This window comes from Coptis chinensis, chromosome 8, assembly GCF_015680905.1.
Source record: "Coptis chinensis isolate HL-2020 chromosome 8, ASM1568090v1, whole genome shotgun sequence".
NCBI classification, from domain to species: Eukaryota; Viridiplantae; Streptophyta; class Magnoliopsida; order Ranunculales; family Ranunculaceae; genus Coptis; species Coptis chinensis.
This window is the reverse complement of record NC_141463.1, coordinates 19,294,306-19,313,685: the sequence shown is the minus strand read 5'-3', so window position 1 is coordinate 19,313,685 and position 19,380 is coordinate 19,294,306. Positions and strand designations below refer to the sequence as shown.

Here is a 19,380-nt window from a genome sequence, read left to right as displayed (position 1 = left end):
ATTGGAAGAAGTTATGTGTGGGATTGGATTTTACCGCATCAATTCATGAATTTGGTGGTTCAAATGTGCCAAGGTGAACGAAGGCAAAGATGGCATAGATGCACAGAAGGACTAAAGAATTGCATCTTAACTACAACATGGGAGGCCAAGGCAGTGAAGTAGGATTTGGCTTTTTCATGTAAATCAATCCCACATGGATTTTTGTTTTTTAGGTTCCCCACATGGATCACCAAATGTGAGGTTTATGCATACTTAGTTTAGTGCTTTTTGTTGTGTAGTGGGCCGGTAAGAATTGTAGTTGGTTTCACATTTGCTGCTTTGCTCGCTAACAGTTTCAATTAACAATATTTTTTTATTATTATTAGTATGTATCTAATCTAAGTCTGATTCTTATAATTCCTAAAAAATAGGAAAGTGTTGGAAGTTATAGAGGCGTAGCGATTGGTACTACCGTAAAAGTTTCGCTAACCGGCAGGCAATAGAATCAGCCGATATGGGCAAGCAAGTGTAGGGAATCACATGGAAGAGCCATGTAACAACCAAAGAAACTATAACCTCTAAACTTAGTCATCTGAGTATCTGACTAATAAGTAATCAACTTTAAGGTTTCATAGAAAGAGAACAAATGTCTCTTTGACAAAGTATTATTGTCCTAAAAGCATAGTTAAACGGGTTCAAACTTTCATCGTGTAATTGAAGGGATTGTTGTTTTTAGACATATATCAAATCAATACTTTTTATGGATAAAAAAAATAAGAGAAAAAATAACTGTGCAAAGCATCTTTCAGTTTTTTTGCCGTAAGTTTATTACAGTTCAACCTCCTCAATACCAAAACACACACAATGTGGTGATCCATGATAGCTTCCTTACATATCTAAGTTTCTGATAATGTTATTCTCAATTCTTGTTACTACTGAACGACTTCTCTCATATTAGCTTGTGAGGGATAACGGGTTCGAAAGCTAGGGGATAGGTGCCCTTATTTGTTGTGTGTTAACACACGATTTGGAACAAATCTTTAGTGGATTCTGGGTATTCTGACTGTTTCTTTTGGTACTTCCTGGTCTTCTTTTGTCTAGAATTTTGTCTGTGTAAGCACAGGCTGGTCTTCTTTTTAATCTTAAAGTCGGTCCTATTCTTGTTATGTTTTTGGCAAGTCAAATCAAAATTCTATGAAGAATCCATTTTTATTTTTCTGATCCTGCAATGCTTCCTAATCTGCAATCTTGAACTCTCCATCTTGAACTTTTTCATTTGGTGACGAAAAGTGTTTCTAAATTCCATTGTTTGATGTGTCATTTTTATCATATTTGTAACTATCTCTGTTATGTAGGGTAATAACTACTCAACATAAGAATCTGAACCACCAATGAAGCAAGATAAGGTTATTTCTTAACACTGATGTGAAAAAGCAGGAAATAGCCTACACAAAGGTATGTATTCATAGAAAGGTATGTGAGTTGAGATAAACTTTATATTTCTATAGCATTTGTACTTGTGAAAGTCATATTGATGCTTAATATTTATGCAGACATATATCTTTAAGAATGAATTTAAAGTGAGCCAACTTAAAGAAATTGATTAAAATAAATTACATATTATTAAATCCAAAAAAAATGAAATTTTCTTCAGAGTAGAGTATGTGAATAGAGAAGATTTTGTAAATGAAATTGGCCCTGTGGTGATTAAAGACTGAAAAGTCATACAATATATTATAATAATTTTAACAAAAATAAAAAGTGGGAACTAAAAAAAAAAGGTGGACATTAAAAAGGGACTACCATAAAAAAGCAAAATGGATAACTTAATCACTTTTCCATAAACTTTGGAAGTGTTTATGTGAAGGTATATGTCCTGCTTATGCATCAAGTCATATGGGATTGTCAGTCATTGGAGCATAGTTGACTTCATCGGTCACGGGTGGAATGCAATCCTATCCGGATGATTGGAATTTAACGATTTGAGTTGACAACCATCGAAGTAGCAAGAATGTTGTCGAGAAAACACATAAATGGTAGAAAGTGTTATCTCTCGTTTTCTACAACACGATTGTCTTGATGAGTTTCCTTTGAATATTTGATTTTTGAACCATTCCACCGTCAACCCGACACCAAAGGCAAGATAGGCTTTTGGGACATCTTTCGGGATCAATCTTCACTGCTATCGTGATTTGCAAAATCAAGAAAAATATAGTAAGGTGATTAATGGGGAAACATTGCATCACCGGATGCAATGTCCGTGAAGGAAGCGAGTCATGCTTGGAGAGCAAGGGAAGAGGAAATATAGAAGCAATAGGTCTCATAGAAGAATTGGAGCAGCGAATAATGTATCGGAAATTGGTAAGTGGGGGAGAGGTAGAGGAAAGACTCTGGAATCACAATGGAACAGAACTCCGGACTTGCGTAGGAGGATTCAGTCTCTACATGGTTCTCATGCGGCAAGTGGATATGGCAGAGGAAATGGAGCAGCAAACAATATGAGACCTACAACATCATATAGCTCCTCATTTGAAATAGGAAAGTGGGGCAGAGGTGGAGAGATGGATGATATCCAATCATCATGGAATCGAACTTCTGATTCTTGTAGGCGAGTTAACCCGTCTTTGGTACATGCGAAAGATATGGGATCATCATGGAACATGATTTCTGATTTCGGGCAGATGCGGGCCTTATCTGGTTCACCTGTTGCCAGTAGGAACAATGTCCTAGTCAGAGGCAAGGAGCATATAGTGTTATGGAGAGATCAAACTCCTGAGTCTAATAGGATAGTACATGCACTAAAGGTCGCTTCACCATCAGCACGGGGATGGGCTGGTGCAGGAGCCAATCAAGGCCTCGGAAGAGGTAGGGGTGTTCCTGAAGGAACATGATTGGCAAAGAACAGTTCCTTGGCGTCAAGAAATGCCACAAAAAATGATAGTAATTTTGCCTGGCAGCGTGATTAATTACATTTGGTTCGACAAATGGGCGTATATAGTGTTCCACTTATGGTTAAGCGGAATATATTTGGACTCACCAGTGGTGAGAGGAGGAAGATGCAAGCTACAATCAGACGACTCTGGCCTTTTTGTTGACACGTCAATGGGTTCCTCATTCTTGCGTTGATCCTATTTTTCGTGCAAGCATCAGGAAAATGCTGCAAGCATCTTGTACTTGTTATATGGTGATTGTAAGTATAATGTGGTAAAACTGTAAAAGCGTATTTCTGGTGTGACAGCAAGTACTTGTTATATGAACTGTAAAGAAGAAGCGGCGATATATTTTGGGGTGAGTGTGGCCTGTAAGTTGAATGCGGTAAGCTTCTTGTATGTTTTGGACTTTTGGGTAGTGGCTGTAAGTAGGATACGGAGTTTAGCCATTGTCAACATAATCAGGAGAAAATAAAAACAGAAATGATATATATCTTTTCGACCAATAAAACTTAATAAATTGATAATATCCAATTTTTTCTAATCTATTGATATGATGCAAATAGTTACATCAATTAGCTAGAAGCTAATAGTCTAAAGACCAGACTCCAGAACACCCCACTCCCATTTAAGAGAACCCCAAACAGAAAATACAGATCAAACCAAGAAACAGATAGCTATGAAGGCAACAAAACCAAAACAGAAGAACAGATAGCAACACGTAAAGCCACTTTCGAGAAAGCACCACCACCATCTACCACGGCAACATTCTCCGCCATATGATGTTCCTACGGTTAAATGTATATATGGTTCAGTACTCCTATGAAAAGACTCCTCCCATCGAAAGAGGTATAATCATGATGCTTTCTCATCTCATCTCATATGATATTTTGAATCGGTTGCTGAAACTGGGAATACTTCATATAGTCTCTAGTTATATCAGAACTCTGTAGTTGTTGTTATTTCTACTACCCATTTTCCCCAGGGCCTTTGTCTTACTCCGCTATATCTTCTCCTACTTTCTCCACCACCGCAATAACAACAGCAACAATTCCTTCTCCGTCTCCTGCATTGTAAGTAGTGGTTTCTTCTTTTGGAGTTGCTACTTGAGTTTCAGCTGTGGTAGTTATTGTAGTTGATGTAATGCTTCCACCTTCTTGTTTTACTGTAGAGAGATATGAAATAAAGTCAAAACAAACACCTGATTGCCTCAAATGAGGTGGCCTAATTTTTACTTTGAAGTGAATATATATATTAGAAGAAAGAATACTGTTTGATAAAGATGAAATAATATTAGTTCACCAACAGAGTTGTAAAAGTATGTTAAAGAAATGTGTCATAGGAGCATTCGAAATGACTCGATACAAAAAATTAAATGAAGCAGATAATTGAAAATGAGATAGGAATAATAAAAAAGGACACTATTATAACTATAGACTACTGCTGGTTTGATTAAGGGAATAAGGGAAACCTACCTATCCACATCAATTGAAAATCTGGAGTGTCAAAAACCATAGCTATTGTCGAGAAGTTGAGAGGAGAGGAATCAACGGAGAAAATGTGAATAGCTACAACTGGTGAAAGGAGTTTCCAAAAAATAATATGCAACAAATGAGAAGCAGTAACAACATAATAGAGAAAGGTAAATAAGAAAAAACTTACAATGACAGTGAGGAGTAGAGAATGTCAAGGAAGATTGTTGAAGACTTCTTGAAAGACAATATTTTTGGTATGCTGATGCAATTTGTCTTCTCTGTCGTTTAATAAAATCTTCAAGCCAGAGCGTGAAGTCACACATGACACTGCAACATATAACTGCCCATGCGAGAATACTGAATTTTTGAGATATACTCCAAAGCTGCTTAGAGTTTGGCCTTGGCTTTTGTTTATTGTCATACAATAACAAAGCTTTATTGGATACTGCGTTCAGCGTAGGACAAAAGGCCAATTTTTATTTTCTGACTTCATCACAATCCGAGGAATGGTGTGTTCATATCCACTTTGTACTCCAGTAATGATTTCTGCTTTTAGGACATAATCATTATTTTTGTCACTTTCATCCATGTACCATTGCAAAGTCCCTTACTCGGTTTATGTTTCTAATAAGCATGATAGGAGCTCCCTCTTTTAGTTGAATTTGATGATTTGCAATCCCCGATATTTGAAGAGTGTTAAGGAACTCAGTAGGATACAAAATGTCTTGATCTGCGATTTTATCGGATGCCGACTTAATGTAATGCACTCAAGTATTCATGTATTTCACCTGGAATTAATGAGAGAACGTATTTGTTTAACTCATCTGTAGAAGCATTCGTAGGTGTCAGAATGCATCAACTTCTCAAGTATTCTACATCTTTGTAGTCCCTTGAAAGTTCTGTAGAAACAGTATTTACAATCTCTTCTATCCCATCTCCTTCGAAACGAATAATTAGATCTTCAAGTATTTCAATCTATAACGGTTCTTCCCTTTCGCATAATGATTGACTAGGCAATTTTCCTTCACCAATACCTAATATCCAATTGTTAAATTCTACATCAGATTGGGTACTTGGTGATGTAGAATCTATTTTACTCAAACGCATGTTTATGGAAAGACGAAAAACCTTGAAGTGACGCCATAAGTAGGATTTGTTTATCGAAGCTGACACAATAGCTTCTCTTGAGCCTTTTTCTACAACTGGAAGCTTCTGCCTGAAGTCACCTCCCAAAACAACTATTTTCCTGTCAAATGGTTTATCTTTCAAGCTTTTATCAATCACAGACATTATGTCTCTAAATGTCTTGTCAACAAACTCAAAGTCATTTTTCTTACTCATTGGTGCTTCATCCCATATGACCAAATATGTTTTCTAAATGAGTTTTGCCAAGTGCATCTTTAGTGTGACATTACAAGTTGTAGATTCATCTGATCGAATGGGAATTTTGAACCTCGAGTGGGCAGTTCGACCAACTGGTAATAAAAGAGATGCTATGCCTGATGATGCTACAGGTAGAACTATTTTTCTTTCAGAGCGCAACTTTGCAATTATTGTATTCCATAGATAAGTTTTTCCTGTTCCTCCACTTCCATATACAAAGAAGAGACTTCCAGCATTACTTTCAACAACGCTAATGACAACATCAAAGACAGTTTTTTGTTCGACATTCAATCCACCATGAAGCTATAAGTACTGTGAGGAAAGTAAATTGCAATTATAATTTAGTTCCTCTTGTATCATTCTGTTCTCAGCTTCATCTGCTTCTGGGATATCAAACTTATAATCTTTTAGACTCCACCCATTCTCGTTCATTAGAATTTCAACTTCAAGAAGTGTTTTCCTTTCCAGTTCCGATTTAGATAAATTTGGATTAGCCCTTAAGATATCATCAGATAGTAACTCCCAATGGCAGTTACACATATCAATAACATTGGATAACTCACAAAACACTAAGAGTGTTACAAATAACTGGCGTAATGATGGACTGGAAGACCATTCAGCTGCTTCTTTAATGGCAAGATGCCATTCATTGTCATCTTGTAAAAGACCAAGCGCCGCGGCAAAGCTGACTTTGTAATCATCATAGAGAGTACCATTAACAGTTCTGATTTCTTCAAAATTTCTAGCTCCCTTTACAATGTTTAGAAGCATACGCATATAGTATCTTTCACCTTGTGTTGGCTGAGCATAAAATATTCTTCCAATCTTCAATCCTTGGCTTCTTCTTTTCCATTCCTGAAAAAATAAACAAACATGTATGTTATGAATAAATATAAAATTTATATGTAATTTCAAATATAAATTTTTGTTTGGAAATTGTAATATATTGAGACCTTTGCATTTCTGTCCCACACAAATTGTAAAGGGAAGTCAACATATGTAAGATGTCTTCCACTCTGGTCTTTTTCATTAATACGCATCCACTCAGTGAACATAGTTTTTTTTTCTTTTTTCACTTGCAACAATTTCAACTGGATCCCCATTTGCACGAAAAACAATATTCTGCTGATTTTCAAGATGGAAACTCATTCTTTCAACAGAAGGATCTCTGTACTGGATGTCAAATTCATAAATCCTCCAACTTGCTTCTGATACAGATACATATCTAAAGTCTAGATAGTGCTTAATCTCATCAACTTGATGTACGACCCGCTTCTGGTTATCTTTGTTATAGACATTATTTTCTTCAACAATACCTATAGCTCGATCTTGCCCTTTTGAAATGTACTTGAATAAGTATTTAATCATCCGTGAACGGTTACAATGTTCAACATTGATGTGACACTGAAATTCTTTGGTAAGTTTAGGGTTGTAAGGAACAACCCACCGATTGTCAATTTCAACCGGATTTTGACGACCCACCATTGCAGTTCTTTTATTATCTCGCCTTCGATAAACTGCAAAACCTTTCTCATCAAATGTCGTTTCACTGCAAAAATCCTTTGGAAATTTCCTTGTATATTTGTTCTTCTTAGTATCCATACATGGAGAACCCTTTTTCTTCTCACCACACGGACCATGAATCATTGTTTGGACTATAATATCATACAGTAGAGGTTCACTGGCTTTGTCTGGCAATTTAGCTGATATCATCTTGTCTATATCCGAAGCACTTTTAGCTTTATCTTCCGGATGTAAAAACAATAAAATGTGAGCATGTGGCAGTCCTCGTTTTTGAAATTCAATAACATATAATACTGCACACAAAAAAGAAAAATTTATTTAGTACCAGTCTTTAAATAATTATAAAGGTATATGATCTTATCAATAAGTAAGAAATATATCTTCTTATTAAGAAGTGACATAGATGGATCACTCATAAAATGAGACAAACCGTAAGCATCAATCTTAACAAACTGAATTTAAAAGGGTACTAAAGTACATTAACAAAGTAAATGACAACTGGACACAACACAAAATTGGGTAGTTTTGTGTTAATATTGGGGGCGGGAGAGAAAATTGCTTTCACTTTTTCAAAAATTCCACAAAACACCTCCTTTTTTCCTCCTATCTCCTCTTCATTACATCTCTGTTTTCTAACATCACGACCCCTGGTTTTCTTCTTCAACTTTGACTATATATTATCTTAGCCACAATGCATTGTTTTCCATCAAAAACACATATCTCAACTGCTTCTAAATAGAGAAAAGTTTGAGTGCAGATCTGTTGGACCATATATAGAAAAAAAATCTGTAAATGTTATCCCCTATTTAAATATAGGATCTTTAAACACATAAATTTACATTTTACAGTTAATAGCAAACATGAATTCCACATTTATGAATAAATTATTAACTATTGTTTCACATTTTGCAGGTTTTTGCTCTACGTCAATTTATAGTCTTGCTGGACATGATCTATTCTATAAAAAAAAAGGTATGTGATTATAACCTGCAATGACTCTGCCGAAATGATTTCCATAATGCAATCTTTTCATGATGCACTCCAACTTCATTTTGAATACTTGACACACAACATCAGGAATGTCATTAGGCAATAATCCAGGGTCTTTTTGTAGATAACTAAGAATTTCATTCCAATTTGGATTGCAGGTCACAGTAATAAAAAGATAAGGTGGTCCTGCCCATCTACATATGGCAATATCATCTTAGTAGGTCTGTATCATGTATCTAGGGCCTCCCGTAAATGTTGATGGAAGGATCAAACATTTACCAATTGATGCTGCTGAAGTATCACCTATGTTTATTTTAAAACCGGTTATTGATAGATTAAAACAAATCATAAGCTAATGGAAATAAAATTTAAAAATTAAATAATATTACTTATATACCTGCGATCACTGCATCCATCACATTGCTGTATAAATCAGCCCTAATTTCTTCTTGGTGTGTCCGATACCAACGCATTCTTTGATCTTCTATACATGTATAACCATCAACAATGACTGTTTGACGTAAACGTCCACCTATCCAGAGTAATAGACTTTCTAGTGTCCTTCTTTGTAGTCTAAAAGCCAAATATTGTCTCATTCTAACAGTATCTCTTTTATGATCATCTATATTAAAAACTCTTTCATTTTCCTCACTATTAGGAAGTTTTCTATAAGGAATCCCAGGTCTATAGCCATCTTCACCACGGGGAAACATTAAAGGATATTGCAAAGCCATGAATTTAGGATGCAATTCATTTATTCTCTCCAAACCTCCTCTAGTTTCAACAATTATGTCCCTAAAATCATTAACATTAAATCTATCCCCTTCAATTAAAGCTGTAACTTCATTGCTAGTTGGCAGATTGTATTGTCTTCCATCACTCTGCCGAGAATTAATAAGTCTTAGGCGGACATCAATCATTTCATCTTCTTTAAATCTATCTCTAGCCATCCTAAAAGACTGTATAACTTTATTGTGTTGATCAATCCATCAACAATTGCAAGATCAGGAAGTTCATTATATTCATTGAATATTTGTATCCTATTCTTGAATTCATTTTGAGTATCATATACATATAACTGGGCAAATTGAGGAGGCTTATTTTCGAATGGAAGAAGAGACCTAATTTTATGATGATTTTGCCCACTTATTCAGAAAATGCAAGGACCTCCTCCATCATTGATAGTCTTATCTATCTTCCCTCCTGCAGAAGTAAATTGAAACATGGAGTTGTATGTCCGTATATATCTTCTAAATTTAGTAGATCTTATTCCTCCTTTCAAGTCTAAGAGTTTATTAAGAAACTCAGGGGCAGCCTCAAATAGTGGAAGTTGAACTTTTCCTTCTCCACAACATATATAGAACGTTGGAACAGATGATTTTCCTTTGTTGTTTCTTTCTTCTTCCCAAAGAATTGCTCCACAGTACATACACTCTTCAGTTGGTGGTCTAAAGTCATGAACTCCTAAAATATAAAAATTATTAGTGAATTGGGCAAACATTCTGAATAAAATATCAGAATTGTAGAAGAAAACACATACCATCACTGTTAGTATACTTGCTTAGATCACGATGAATTTTTTTTTGCTTTTGCAAACGTTTATTCCTTTCATTGATATTTGTGATTTGAGATATTGAAGTCATTATACGACGCATAGCATCTGTAAGATTCAAAGTACCTGTTTGGCCCGTGTAATAAAAAATATCAAATTTCAAAAACTTGAAATAATCCTCAATCGAATATAGAATACAATTTTACCTTTATTTGAACGCAAGTTGTGTTCCTTGGATGCCAACAAACGATTATGTTTCTTTAAAGCCAACAAACGACTTCGATTAAGGCGAGCTATTTTAGCAGTCTGTTCCTTTGTAGATTCAACATTGACTTTTTGAGAATTATACTAAAAAAGGGTCAACTTTAGCCATTTCTTGTGGAAAGGATATTAGAATTATTGTGTCATTATAAAATCAGTAAGTTCATACCAGTACTATTGGTTAAATGATTGCTCTGTTGCTAATTTAATTCCTATGTGTGTATCAATTCCTCTGTAATAAAGGCATAAAGAAAAATATAGATATCAGTTACTTACATCTATACAATATCTTAAAATGAAATGAGAATATAAAACGTTACTTTTTATTTCGCAAGTTACATACTAGTGTGACTTTGATATTCCATTAGTTGTGGATGTTTTCTTCTATTCTCTTTTAGCACTCTTTCTCTATGGTTGCTCTTTGTATTTGCAGACATCATAATTCTTCTATGACGCATAAGGTTAGAACCTTCAATATATTCGCATAAGGTTAGACCCTTTAATATATTATTTTGTTAGAATATTTATCAAGTGTGTAAAATAAAAATTAACACTTCATACCATTATTCTTTTTTAGTGCAAGAATACATCGTCTATTGTACCGAGCAATTCTGGAGGTATATATTTTTTCGTCATCCATAAGGTAAACCTGAACAACTCTTCCTCTCTTTGGCTAAAGCTTTACTCTCCTCTTATAGCTGCTGCTCTTATTCACTGCAGCTGATAATGATTTAGAATTTGTCTTCTTGGACAACACTTACTTGAGTGTATCAGCAACCTTTGGGGCGTATAGGGAGTGCATTTGCAGCGGAGTTGGGAACAATGCAGGTTTCGGAGCAGACTGATACATTGAGAGTTCTTGGTATTGACCCAGTGGATTACCTTGTGATGCCGAGAGTGATTGCTTGTTGTGTTGCTTTGCCGATTTTGACGCTGATTTGTTTCACGTTTGGGTTGGCTTCCAGTGCCCTTCTTGCTGATGGGGTTTATGGTGTTAGTATAAATATTATACTGGAAGCCTTAGGATATAATCAGTGCTATGATTAAGTTGCAGGTGTTTGGGGGAATTATTTCTATTGTCAGCTGTGCTTGGGGTGTTACAACTCTTGGAGGTGCTAAGGGCGTTGGGGAGTTTACTACTTCGGCAGTTTGTTTATCGTAAGATATGTGACACTGAAGAGGATCTTGAGCGACAGAAAAAATAGTTTGCTTACAACTTTTGTTAGTGTTGTGTTACCTTTAGACTTTTAATTGTATAAGATTTGTAATTGTGTAAGAACTGAGTTAGCTTTAGAGTTTTAATTGTATAAGACTTCTTAAATTTATCCTTGGACATTTGAGTTGAATTTCTAATGGCTTTTAAATGTGCGATTGCATTTAGCTGCCATAGTTGAGATAATAGCCCTTGGGTTATTCCTGAAGCTAAAGCTGCACTGCAAAATACGAAGGGATAGCCAGTGTTGAAAACACTGTGCCTTAAACCTAGACAATATTTAGCCCTCCACTTCACCACCATCTAAAATGGGTTTTATAGATACCCTGTATGTAAAAGCTCAAAACCGCTGTCATTTCATGATCACTGTGGACCATACACATTTAACAAATATATGCTTGAAACCCTGGTAATGTATAGACAGCACCGATCGCCAAAAGTGAAGTGGACTTTGGTCAGATCAAACAATGTAAAAGTGCAACTCAACACTTTGCGCAATTTTATCTGTGAGTTTTGATTTGGCAAATTGCACCCTCTAGAATGGTAGCTCGAACAGCTGATCTGACCCTTTTCATGGAAAAAACAAATTTGAAGAGAAACTACTGATACTTGAAAGAAAGGTTAACTCAGTAATCGTTAAAACCTAAAAAGACTTGGAAGACAGAAAAACAAAATCCCGTTAAATTGCACTAACAAACATTTTATTACATTTGAACAACAAAGTTCGATCAACAAAATTACTTAAAAGAGTATGCTGAGCGTATATTTAAATACATAGCTTTACAGCAATAGGTTCTAACATACATACAATAAACGCACAGACAAACATTAAAGAGAACATCTAGTCTAACTATTATTTATGAGACCTTCGTTCTCAGAACCATCTTATCGTCTGGGACTTTCACTTTCATCGCCCTTAAACTGTACAAAAACATTTCACATCAACTGCAAGTGTGGCGATAATTTCACACCACATAAAGATATATAGTAATAGTAGAAAAAAGATAGAGTCTGCACTGAGTCCTGATCCCCAACAGTTTCTACAGTCTCCTCATCTGTCCCTCCAGGCTTTGTTGAAGAGGCCAACACCGCTTCCATTGCTTCCTGATCGGCAACATCTTCTGTAGGATCCTCATCTGTCCCTTCAGGTTTCCCTGGAGCAGGGAACATCTCAATTATCATTTTCACCAAAGCTTCATCTTCATTGCCTATAAGTTGTTCACAGTTTTCTACAATCTGCCAGCAAGGACACAAACATATAAGAAATTTTATATGAAGACAGTGAAGGATCACAAACTCAATGAAAGTAAGCTTCCCACATAGCTGAACACACGTAGTACACATACACACACAACAACAACAACAACAACATACCAGACCATCTCTCCTATTAAATACCCTAATTTATCAACATGAAAAACCGGGTTGAATCGGATGTCCCCTAATTGGGCTATGATATAAAAAGACTTGTCAAACTCTTCAGCTTTTCAATTCTTGTTATATTTTCATGTCAATCTCAGTAGGAATGGCACTCAAGTTAGTAATATGTCTGAATCTATGGAACATGTACTCTCTGTTAAATTTTTAGCAACTGCAAAGGCCCTGCTTATATCCAGATGAACTTCTAAAGTCTGCGTTAGATCCTTACTGGTAAAATACACTATGACCTTACAATCAGATGCTTATGATGATAAACACCATTAGGAATCACTAATTAAGACTGACTTTGGCTACTTGAAACAGGACAAACAGTACTTTTTTATATAATTTGCAGGTCCTCAGGATTTTCTGGCCAATACAATGAATAGCTACAGATACAGTATGTTCAGCAAGTCCAAATAACATAACATAAGTTTCACCACACTCGTGTAGACAAACTTGGATCTATGAACAACTAAATTCCAATTGACAACAATTTGAACAAAAATTGATGACGGTTTGCTGACCTCATAACAAAGAAAGTAACACCTTAGAACTCGACTTTTTCCCCGAGTTTATAGGAGTAAGTGGTAACTTTTGAATAAAATCAGCTGAAGTGAACAGTGAATTAGAAGTGGTTAATGTTGAACTTGAGCAACGGTGAATCAGCGTATGTAGTAGCATTATGAAAATTGTCTTAGTCCATAATATCGCAAAACAATAACACACTAACAAATATGACAAAAAGAAAAGAAACTTGCACACTATGGAAATTAGCTTACCGAGTCGATTTCAGCCGCAGAAGAAGGTCTTGATTTCAGCCGCAGAAGAAGGTCTGATATTAATAAGGTTAAGTTTCTCAGCTTTTGCAAGATCAAATTTTACGCAACTTGTCAAAAACTCATCAATACTTTCTCTTGTTTGATTGCGAGCAGCACTTTGAATCTAACATGAAAAACCTAACATAAACCTAACATGAAAAACCATTAAAACAAACTTAATTAACAACAGAATCACAAAAAACAACTCTTATTAGTACTATTATTTGAATAGAAAATCTAAAACACACCTGGAACTCAGTTGGAACTCAGTTGGCAATAACTCAAGTAGGGTCCGTTAATGCGCCTCTAGATCGTAAAAAATCAAGAACTTCAAAATTTGTAAGTTCCCCAGCATTGGTTTGCAATCTACATGTATGTGTAGATGAAACTTTTAGAATTAACCAAACTTATTAAACCACAGTGAAAGTGTGCGAAAGTAGGAACATACATCTTCATAATAGACATTTGGCGAGAACCTTACCTTGATCAGTATTATGCACATCTTTGTCATCATTTCTCAATAAGAATTTCTGAAATGCTTGCCAGGATTCACCATCAGCTTCTTCTCCATAAACTCCGTCGTCCTTTCCCAGAAGGGCTATATATATTGGTAGAGCTTGTATCTTTTGCTCCAATTTCAGAAGTTTTAGAGTTCCTAAGCTTCATCTCATCTTGAAATTCATCATCAGTTTCATGGTCAGATGCTGATTCTGACTCACTCCTGTACACTGAAATTGGAAACAACCTCAAACCAAATGAAAAAACTTTCTGGAAGGATGGTTGGTTTGCTACTCCCAAAATTTCAAACGTCGTTTGATAGTAGGAGATTTATTTCAGGTTAAATATCTTAAGTCAAAGGGAAAATGGAAAAATGTAAATGATGTTTTTTGACTGCCCCATCTACAATGAAAATCATACCTGCATTCGACTCATGCCATAATTCCCCGGATTCATTCAGCTTCTTTGCCTCAATAGAAATCACAGTGCCGGGAGCAATCATAGAAGAGACGTCAGAAGGATCCAACGTTGTTTCAGCTAAATCAATTTCAAGCCACTGGCCGGTAGAGCTTGTATCTTTTGCTCCAATTTTAGAAGTTTTAGAGTTCCTAAGCTTCATCTCATCTTGAAATTCATCATCAGTTTCACGACCAGATGCTGATTCTGACTCACTCCCTGAATTATTCTTCTTTGAAGTGATGTAGTTGATGTTTCGTATGACAACCATGCCCGCTTGGTTTTTTACTCATAAGACCACCTTTTCACCGTGGTTCCTAGCCTTGTGAGCCTTCATTCTCTAACTCAGAAACATCCTGAGGCCTCATTCTGGGAACACCCGGTTCCCCAGAGTCTGATTCTGTGTTTCTGTCTTTACTCTCCATGGATTGTCTCCTTTGTCCCACTCTTTGTGTGGGGTTGAACCTAGGATCGTCCATAAGAGGATAGGGTAGCTAGAAAAATGGTCCAATTCCTGGATAGTTCTGATAGTAAGGCATGGCATGCATTGGGTACGACTGGAAGATGGGAGGCGCTCCGTGTGGATGAATAGGCCACTGAGGGTACATAGGATGCTGATATTGTCCTTGGAAATACTCTAGGCTGCCTGGGGGTATTTGTGTATCCAGTGGAGGCCTTTTTTCTGGAAAAGTTTAAATAATACATTCTTATTTCATTTGACTGGGATATCCAAAGAAGACTATAGAAACTATTTTTATAAAAAGCATGTTAAAGAACCACTTTAGTTCTTTTTGTGGGATCTGAATCTGCTAAAAAGTACAGAATTCTTCTAACAGTGTTTATTCACTTACACTCCTGTACACTAAAATTGGAAACAACCTCAAACCAAATGAAAAAACTTTCTGGAAGGATGGTTGGTTTGCTACCCCCAAAATTTCAAACGTCGTTTGATAGTAGGAGATTTATTTCAGGTTAAATATCTTAAGCCAAAGGGAAAATGGAAAAATGTAAATGATGTTTTTTGACTGCCCCATCTACAATGAAAATCATACCTGCATTCGACTCATGCCATAATTCCCCGGATTCATTCTGCTTCTTTGCCTCAATAGAAATCACAGTGCCGGGAGCAATCATAGAAGAGACGTCAGGAGGATCCGACATTGTTTCAGCTGAATCAATTTCAAGCTAGTGGCCAGTTTCATGCTTTTCCTTCCATAGCTGCACAAACTTTATGCACGGATCCCTGTTGCAACACATAAATGGAATCATTAGTAGCTTAATGTATTTTTAAAATATACACTACGCAGTTCAGGCATTCTTTTCCCATACAATCCGAAACTACTCGTGATTTTTCCTTTTCCGTGGAATAAGCTGCTTCTGTGTTTTCCACAACTTCTCTTGGCCATAATCATCAATCTGATTAAATGAAGTCAATTTGTAACCCGTCATTTCCAAAACATCTTCCAGAAAGTGTGATCTTACGAGGTACGTAAATCCCTGAAAAAAGGAAGTGCAATAATAAGAATAACAATAACACTATAACAGCTATACTACTACTACTACTAATAATAATAAATATACAAACTTAAATATAGACACTGACAATACACAATAAACAATGTAACTTTTAAGTCGCAAATTCGCAAAACAAACATTATACTAATACATATCACTTTCCACCAAAAATAATTACATCCGTCCAGCTACATTTGGCTTACCGGAATGTGAATTGTTGATGCTCCTCTGAAATAGTTAGAAAACAACTCCGCATTCAGAGTGGCACTCATTAAAATCAATCTCAAATCACGACGGCGTGGAAGAAGATCCTTCAGCACAATCAATAAAAAATCGGCACAACAAAGTTTAACCAAAATATTGGCAAAAATATGTGAATATCTGGAATGAAATACTTCCAAATGAAATCAAATCATAAGGAGCATACTTCATTCATCCATCTTTCATGAATTTCATCAACAAAAACATGGGTTACCCCATTCAGATTGCGGTCACTCAACAACCTTCTTAGCAAAATACCGCTGGTACAAAAAAGCAGATGGGCATTTTTTCCTTTCATTCCCTCTAATCGAAATTTGTAACCAACCTAACACAGAAGCTAATGATGTATGGAAGCAAGAAGAAAGAGATTCTTAAATGAAATATTTATAGTATGTAAAAGCAGTACTATAAAAATCAGAAAAGTTAGAGAGAGAGAAAGAGCTTACAGAATCACCAAGAGGTTCTCCTCTTTTTGTAGAAACTCTTTCTGCAACAGCCATAGCAGATATTCGTCGAGGCTGTGTACAGATGATGCTACAAAATGCTCCACGACCAGATTCTATCTCAGACTCTAATACATACTGAGGAAGCTGAGTGGTTTTGCCACATCCAGTCTCTCCAGAGATCACAATGACCTGTCATATAAAAAAAATTAACAATTGGTAACACCAATAGAAAATTCACAAACCGGATATAACGCGTGCAAAAACAGCCTGTTGGAAATATGTCCAATTTTGACCTAACTGAATTTGGAAATATCAATAGATTCCACTTCCATGAGCATAAGTGAAAAGACAAATAGTAGACAGATGAGAGAATCTGTCGATGCTTATCCAATTTGCAGAATACTTAAAGGTTAAATCTGAGCTTTACTCCTTTTTTTTTATTATTAAATTATTAATGCAATACCAACACACGAAAAAATTTGTGACATGTTCCCGGAGTTGTGGGGGATGTGAGATGGAAAAAATTTTACCTTTGAAAATTACCAAAAAGGTTTTGTTACAAATACATTAACACAAAAGATAATAACAATAAAAATTTATAACAAAATAGTTTTTACATTTGCAAGCCAAAATGTTGTTTTATAAATAGTTTCAGGTTAAATATCTTAATCGAAAGGGAAAATGGAAAAATGTAAATGATGTTTTTTGACTGCCCCATCTACAATGAAAATCATACCTGCATTCTACTCATGCCATAATTCCCCGGATTCATTCTGCTTCTTTGCCTCAATAGAAATCACAGTGCCGGGAGCAATCATAGAAGAGACGTCAAAAGGATCCGACATTGTTTCAGCTGAATCAATTTCAAGCCACTGGCTAGTTTCATGCTTTTCCTTTCATAGCTGCACAAACTTTATGCACACATCCCTGTTGCAACACATAGATGGAATCAGTTATATCCCCGACCGGAGAAGTAGAGAGTCAACTAAGGATTGGTTGGTCTTGCACAATAACTGATTTTAGCTATTCTTCTTCAATTTCAATAAGAGTTGGTGAGTGACTCTAAAATCAAAAGCTCTTGGGGGACCTTAGATTCTTTCTTTCGACGCGAACTCACTTGCTTTAGGCGGACTCAATCACATTTTTTGGTATGTCCTAGAATAATGCATTTGGAAAATAACCATTTCTTTAAGCTGGATAAAAGATATTAATCATGCTTACAACGCATAATGCATAACTCAAATACATCTTCCATTTGACCTCCAGTGATATATGAATCTTTCTACGATTTGTTATTGTAATCAAGATTCGCACAAATGAATAAGTATATACTTTCAAGAAAGCTAAAAAGGAAATAATATATTTAACTTAGAATGAGATTTAGTAAGAATAAAGTCTAAGGGGAAGCACAACATGATTCATCTGGAATAAAGAGTTGAGGAATGGTGCAAAATGATAGTTCAAATTTTCATTAGAAAATTACAGTAAGAAAGATTATATATTGTAATGACCCAAAAAATCAAAGCAATTAATGGAAAAGAGTCATGTAACAACCAAAGAAACTATAACCTCTAAACTTAGTCATCTGAGTATTTGACTAATAATAATCAAGTTTAAGGTTTCATAAAAAGAGAACAAATGTCTCTTTGACAGAGTATTATTGTCCTGTAAAATGGGTTCAAACTTTCATCGTGTAATTGAAGAGATTGTTAATATAAGGGCTAAAAAAGAAAAGGCCTTGGGTGTGGAAGATCGCAAGTAACTCATGGTATTTTTCGTGTATATAAACTCGAGGCATAAGCTTTATAGGCCTCGAGCTCTAATTAGCCACCTAAGAAAACCTTGTTTGCTAGACAAATTCCGCCTCCATATTATAAAATAAATTAACCAAATTACAATCTCAACATAGCGATAGCAAGGGGCGGGAACCAACATTCAACAGACCACTTTTTACTTTCTAATGATAACAATCAAAAGACAAACTTGTTTCCTAGATTACATCCCGCTTTTAAATTCAATTCATAATCTTACCTCGAACTGGAAGCAAAGCTCCAAGGCAGTGTTTTGACAGACCGTAGCCATTCATAGCCTTAGAGTCGATTCAATAATCCAAGAGTCGATTACAGTTGGAACTATAAGCTAGAAGATGGTAGAGAGAAGCTTTTGATTTGCTGCGGGTAGAATTCTCAGGGGTGAATCTCAATTTGAGCCAACAAAAACAAACTCATTAAATTTATATAGAAGATCGGTCTTATTTCTGGCATTGATAATGCATTGTGTCGACTCTTTGTAACCTTCTAATATATAAAAGTCGACTCTATGCTTCTGCTCTGCTTACTTTCAATTTTGTTATGTTATATTGGCTTTTGGGTATTTTTTGTTTCTCACACTTGTCTATATATCTATTCTAGCTACAAACAAATATACCTGGTTGTGTAACTTGTGTATGTAAAACTACAAACAAAACAAAAAGTAATCAAAAGAGATGGAATTTATTAATAAACATTATTAGGATGTTAATAACAAAATTCACTGCGTAAACTAAGAACATGAATATTAAGAATCACATTGTTTTCCTAACACTGGATCTTCCAATCGGTTGTGAATATTTACTCAGAAATTCTTAGGTCGTCAATTTCCATATTTGGTCCGCCTAT

At 35.6% G+C, this 19,380-nt stretch overlaps 2 protein-coding genes and 1 long non-coding RNA gene across 13 annotated transcripts; 1 reads left to right on the top strand and 2 right to left on the bottom strand.

The window, feature by feature from the left end:
• Positions 1–6,070: 6,070 nt before the first annotated feature.
• LOC147480370 (uncharacterized) lies at positions 6,071–9,231 on the bottom strand. The gene is made up of 3 exons (XM_086578629.1): positions 8,679–9,231; positions 6,848–7,584; positions 6,071–6,622 (listed from the first exon to the last, which is right to left on the bottom strand). Exons 1-3 carry the CDS (start codon positions 9,229–9,231, stop codon positions 6,071–6,073), a joined length of 1,842 nt encoding a protein of 613 aa, XP_086434755.1.
• A 1,291-nt stretch (positions 9,232–10,522) lies between these two features.
• On the top strand, positions 10,523–11,279 carry LOC147480369 (uncharacterized). The gene is made up of 3 exons (XR_015206827.1): positions 10,523–10,583; positions 10,672–10,737; positions 10,869–11,279. It is a non-coding gene; the product is annotated as an uncharacterized LOC147480369 (long non-coding RNA).
• A 712-nt stretch (positions 11,280–11,991) lies between these two features.
• On the bottom strand, positions 11,992–19,029 carry LOC147480368 (DExH-box ATP-dependent RNA helicase DExH5, mitochondrial-like). 11 transcript variants are annotated; one of them, XR_015205013.1, is made up of 8 exons: positions 16,724–16,912; positions 15,831–15,998; positions 15,554–15,744; positions 14,466–15,183; positions 14,029–14,275; positions 13,796–13,913; positions 13,509–13,685; positions 11,992–12,543 (listed from the first exon to the last, which is right to left on the bottom strand). XR_015205013.1 is itself a non-coding variant. In XM_086577942.1 (6 exons), exons 2-5 carry the CDS (start codon positions 17,493–17,495, stop codon positions 15,840–15,842), a joined length of 492 nt encoding a protein of 163 aa, XP_086434068.1. In that variant the 5' UTR covers positions 17,496–17,650; positions 18,755–18,922; the 3' UTR covers positions 15,554–15,744; positions 15,831–15,839. The 11 variants fall into 11 exon arrangements, 4 of the variants coding, with proteins under 4 accessions (XP_086434068.1, XP_086434071.1, XP_086434069.1 ...); XR_015205009.1 differs by having other exon boundaries at positions 13,509–13,696; positions 16,724–16,863; XR_015205008.1 differs by having other exon boundaries at positions 13,509–13,696; positions 15,554–15,998; positions 16,220–16,912.
• Between the last annotated feature and the right edge of the window lie 351 nt (positions 19,030–19,380).

Excerpts from the sequence above, each read along its gene's own strand:
- LOC147480370 (XM_086578629.1), bottom strand. The coding sequence starts at position 9,231 with ATGGCTAGAGATAGATTTAAAGAAGATGAAATGATTGATGTCCGCCTA. Across the intron at positions 7,585-8,678 it reads GATGGATGCAGTGATCGCAG|TATTATATGTTATTGAATTT; the intron begins GTATATAAGTAA and ends TTTTGTGTGCAG. Across the intron at positions 6,623-6,847 it reads GGGATCCAGTTGAAATTGTT|GAATGGAAAAGAAGAAGCCA; the intron begins GCAAGTGAAAAA and ends TTATTTTTTCAG.
- LOC147480368 (XM_086577942.1), bottom strand. The coding sequence starts at position 17,495 with ATGAATCCGGGGAATTATGGCATGAGTAGAATGCAG. Across the intron at positions 16,328-16,723 it reads GAGAACCTCTTGGTGATTCT|GATCTTCTTCCACGCCGTCG; the intron begins GTAAGCTCTTTC and ends ATTGTGCTGAAG. Across the intron at positions 15,999-16,219 it reads CATCAACAATTCACATTCCG|GGATTTACGTACCTCGTAAG; the intron begins GTAAGCCAAATG and ends TCCTTTTTTCAG.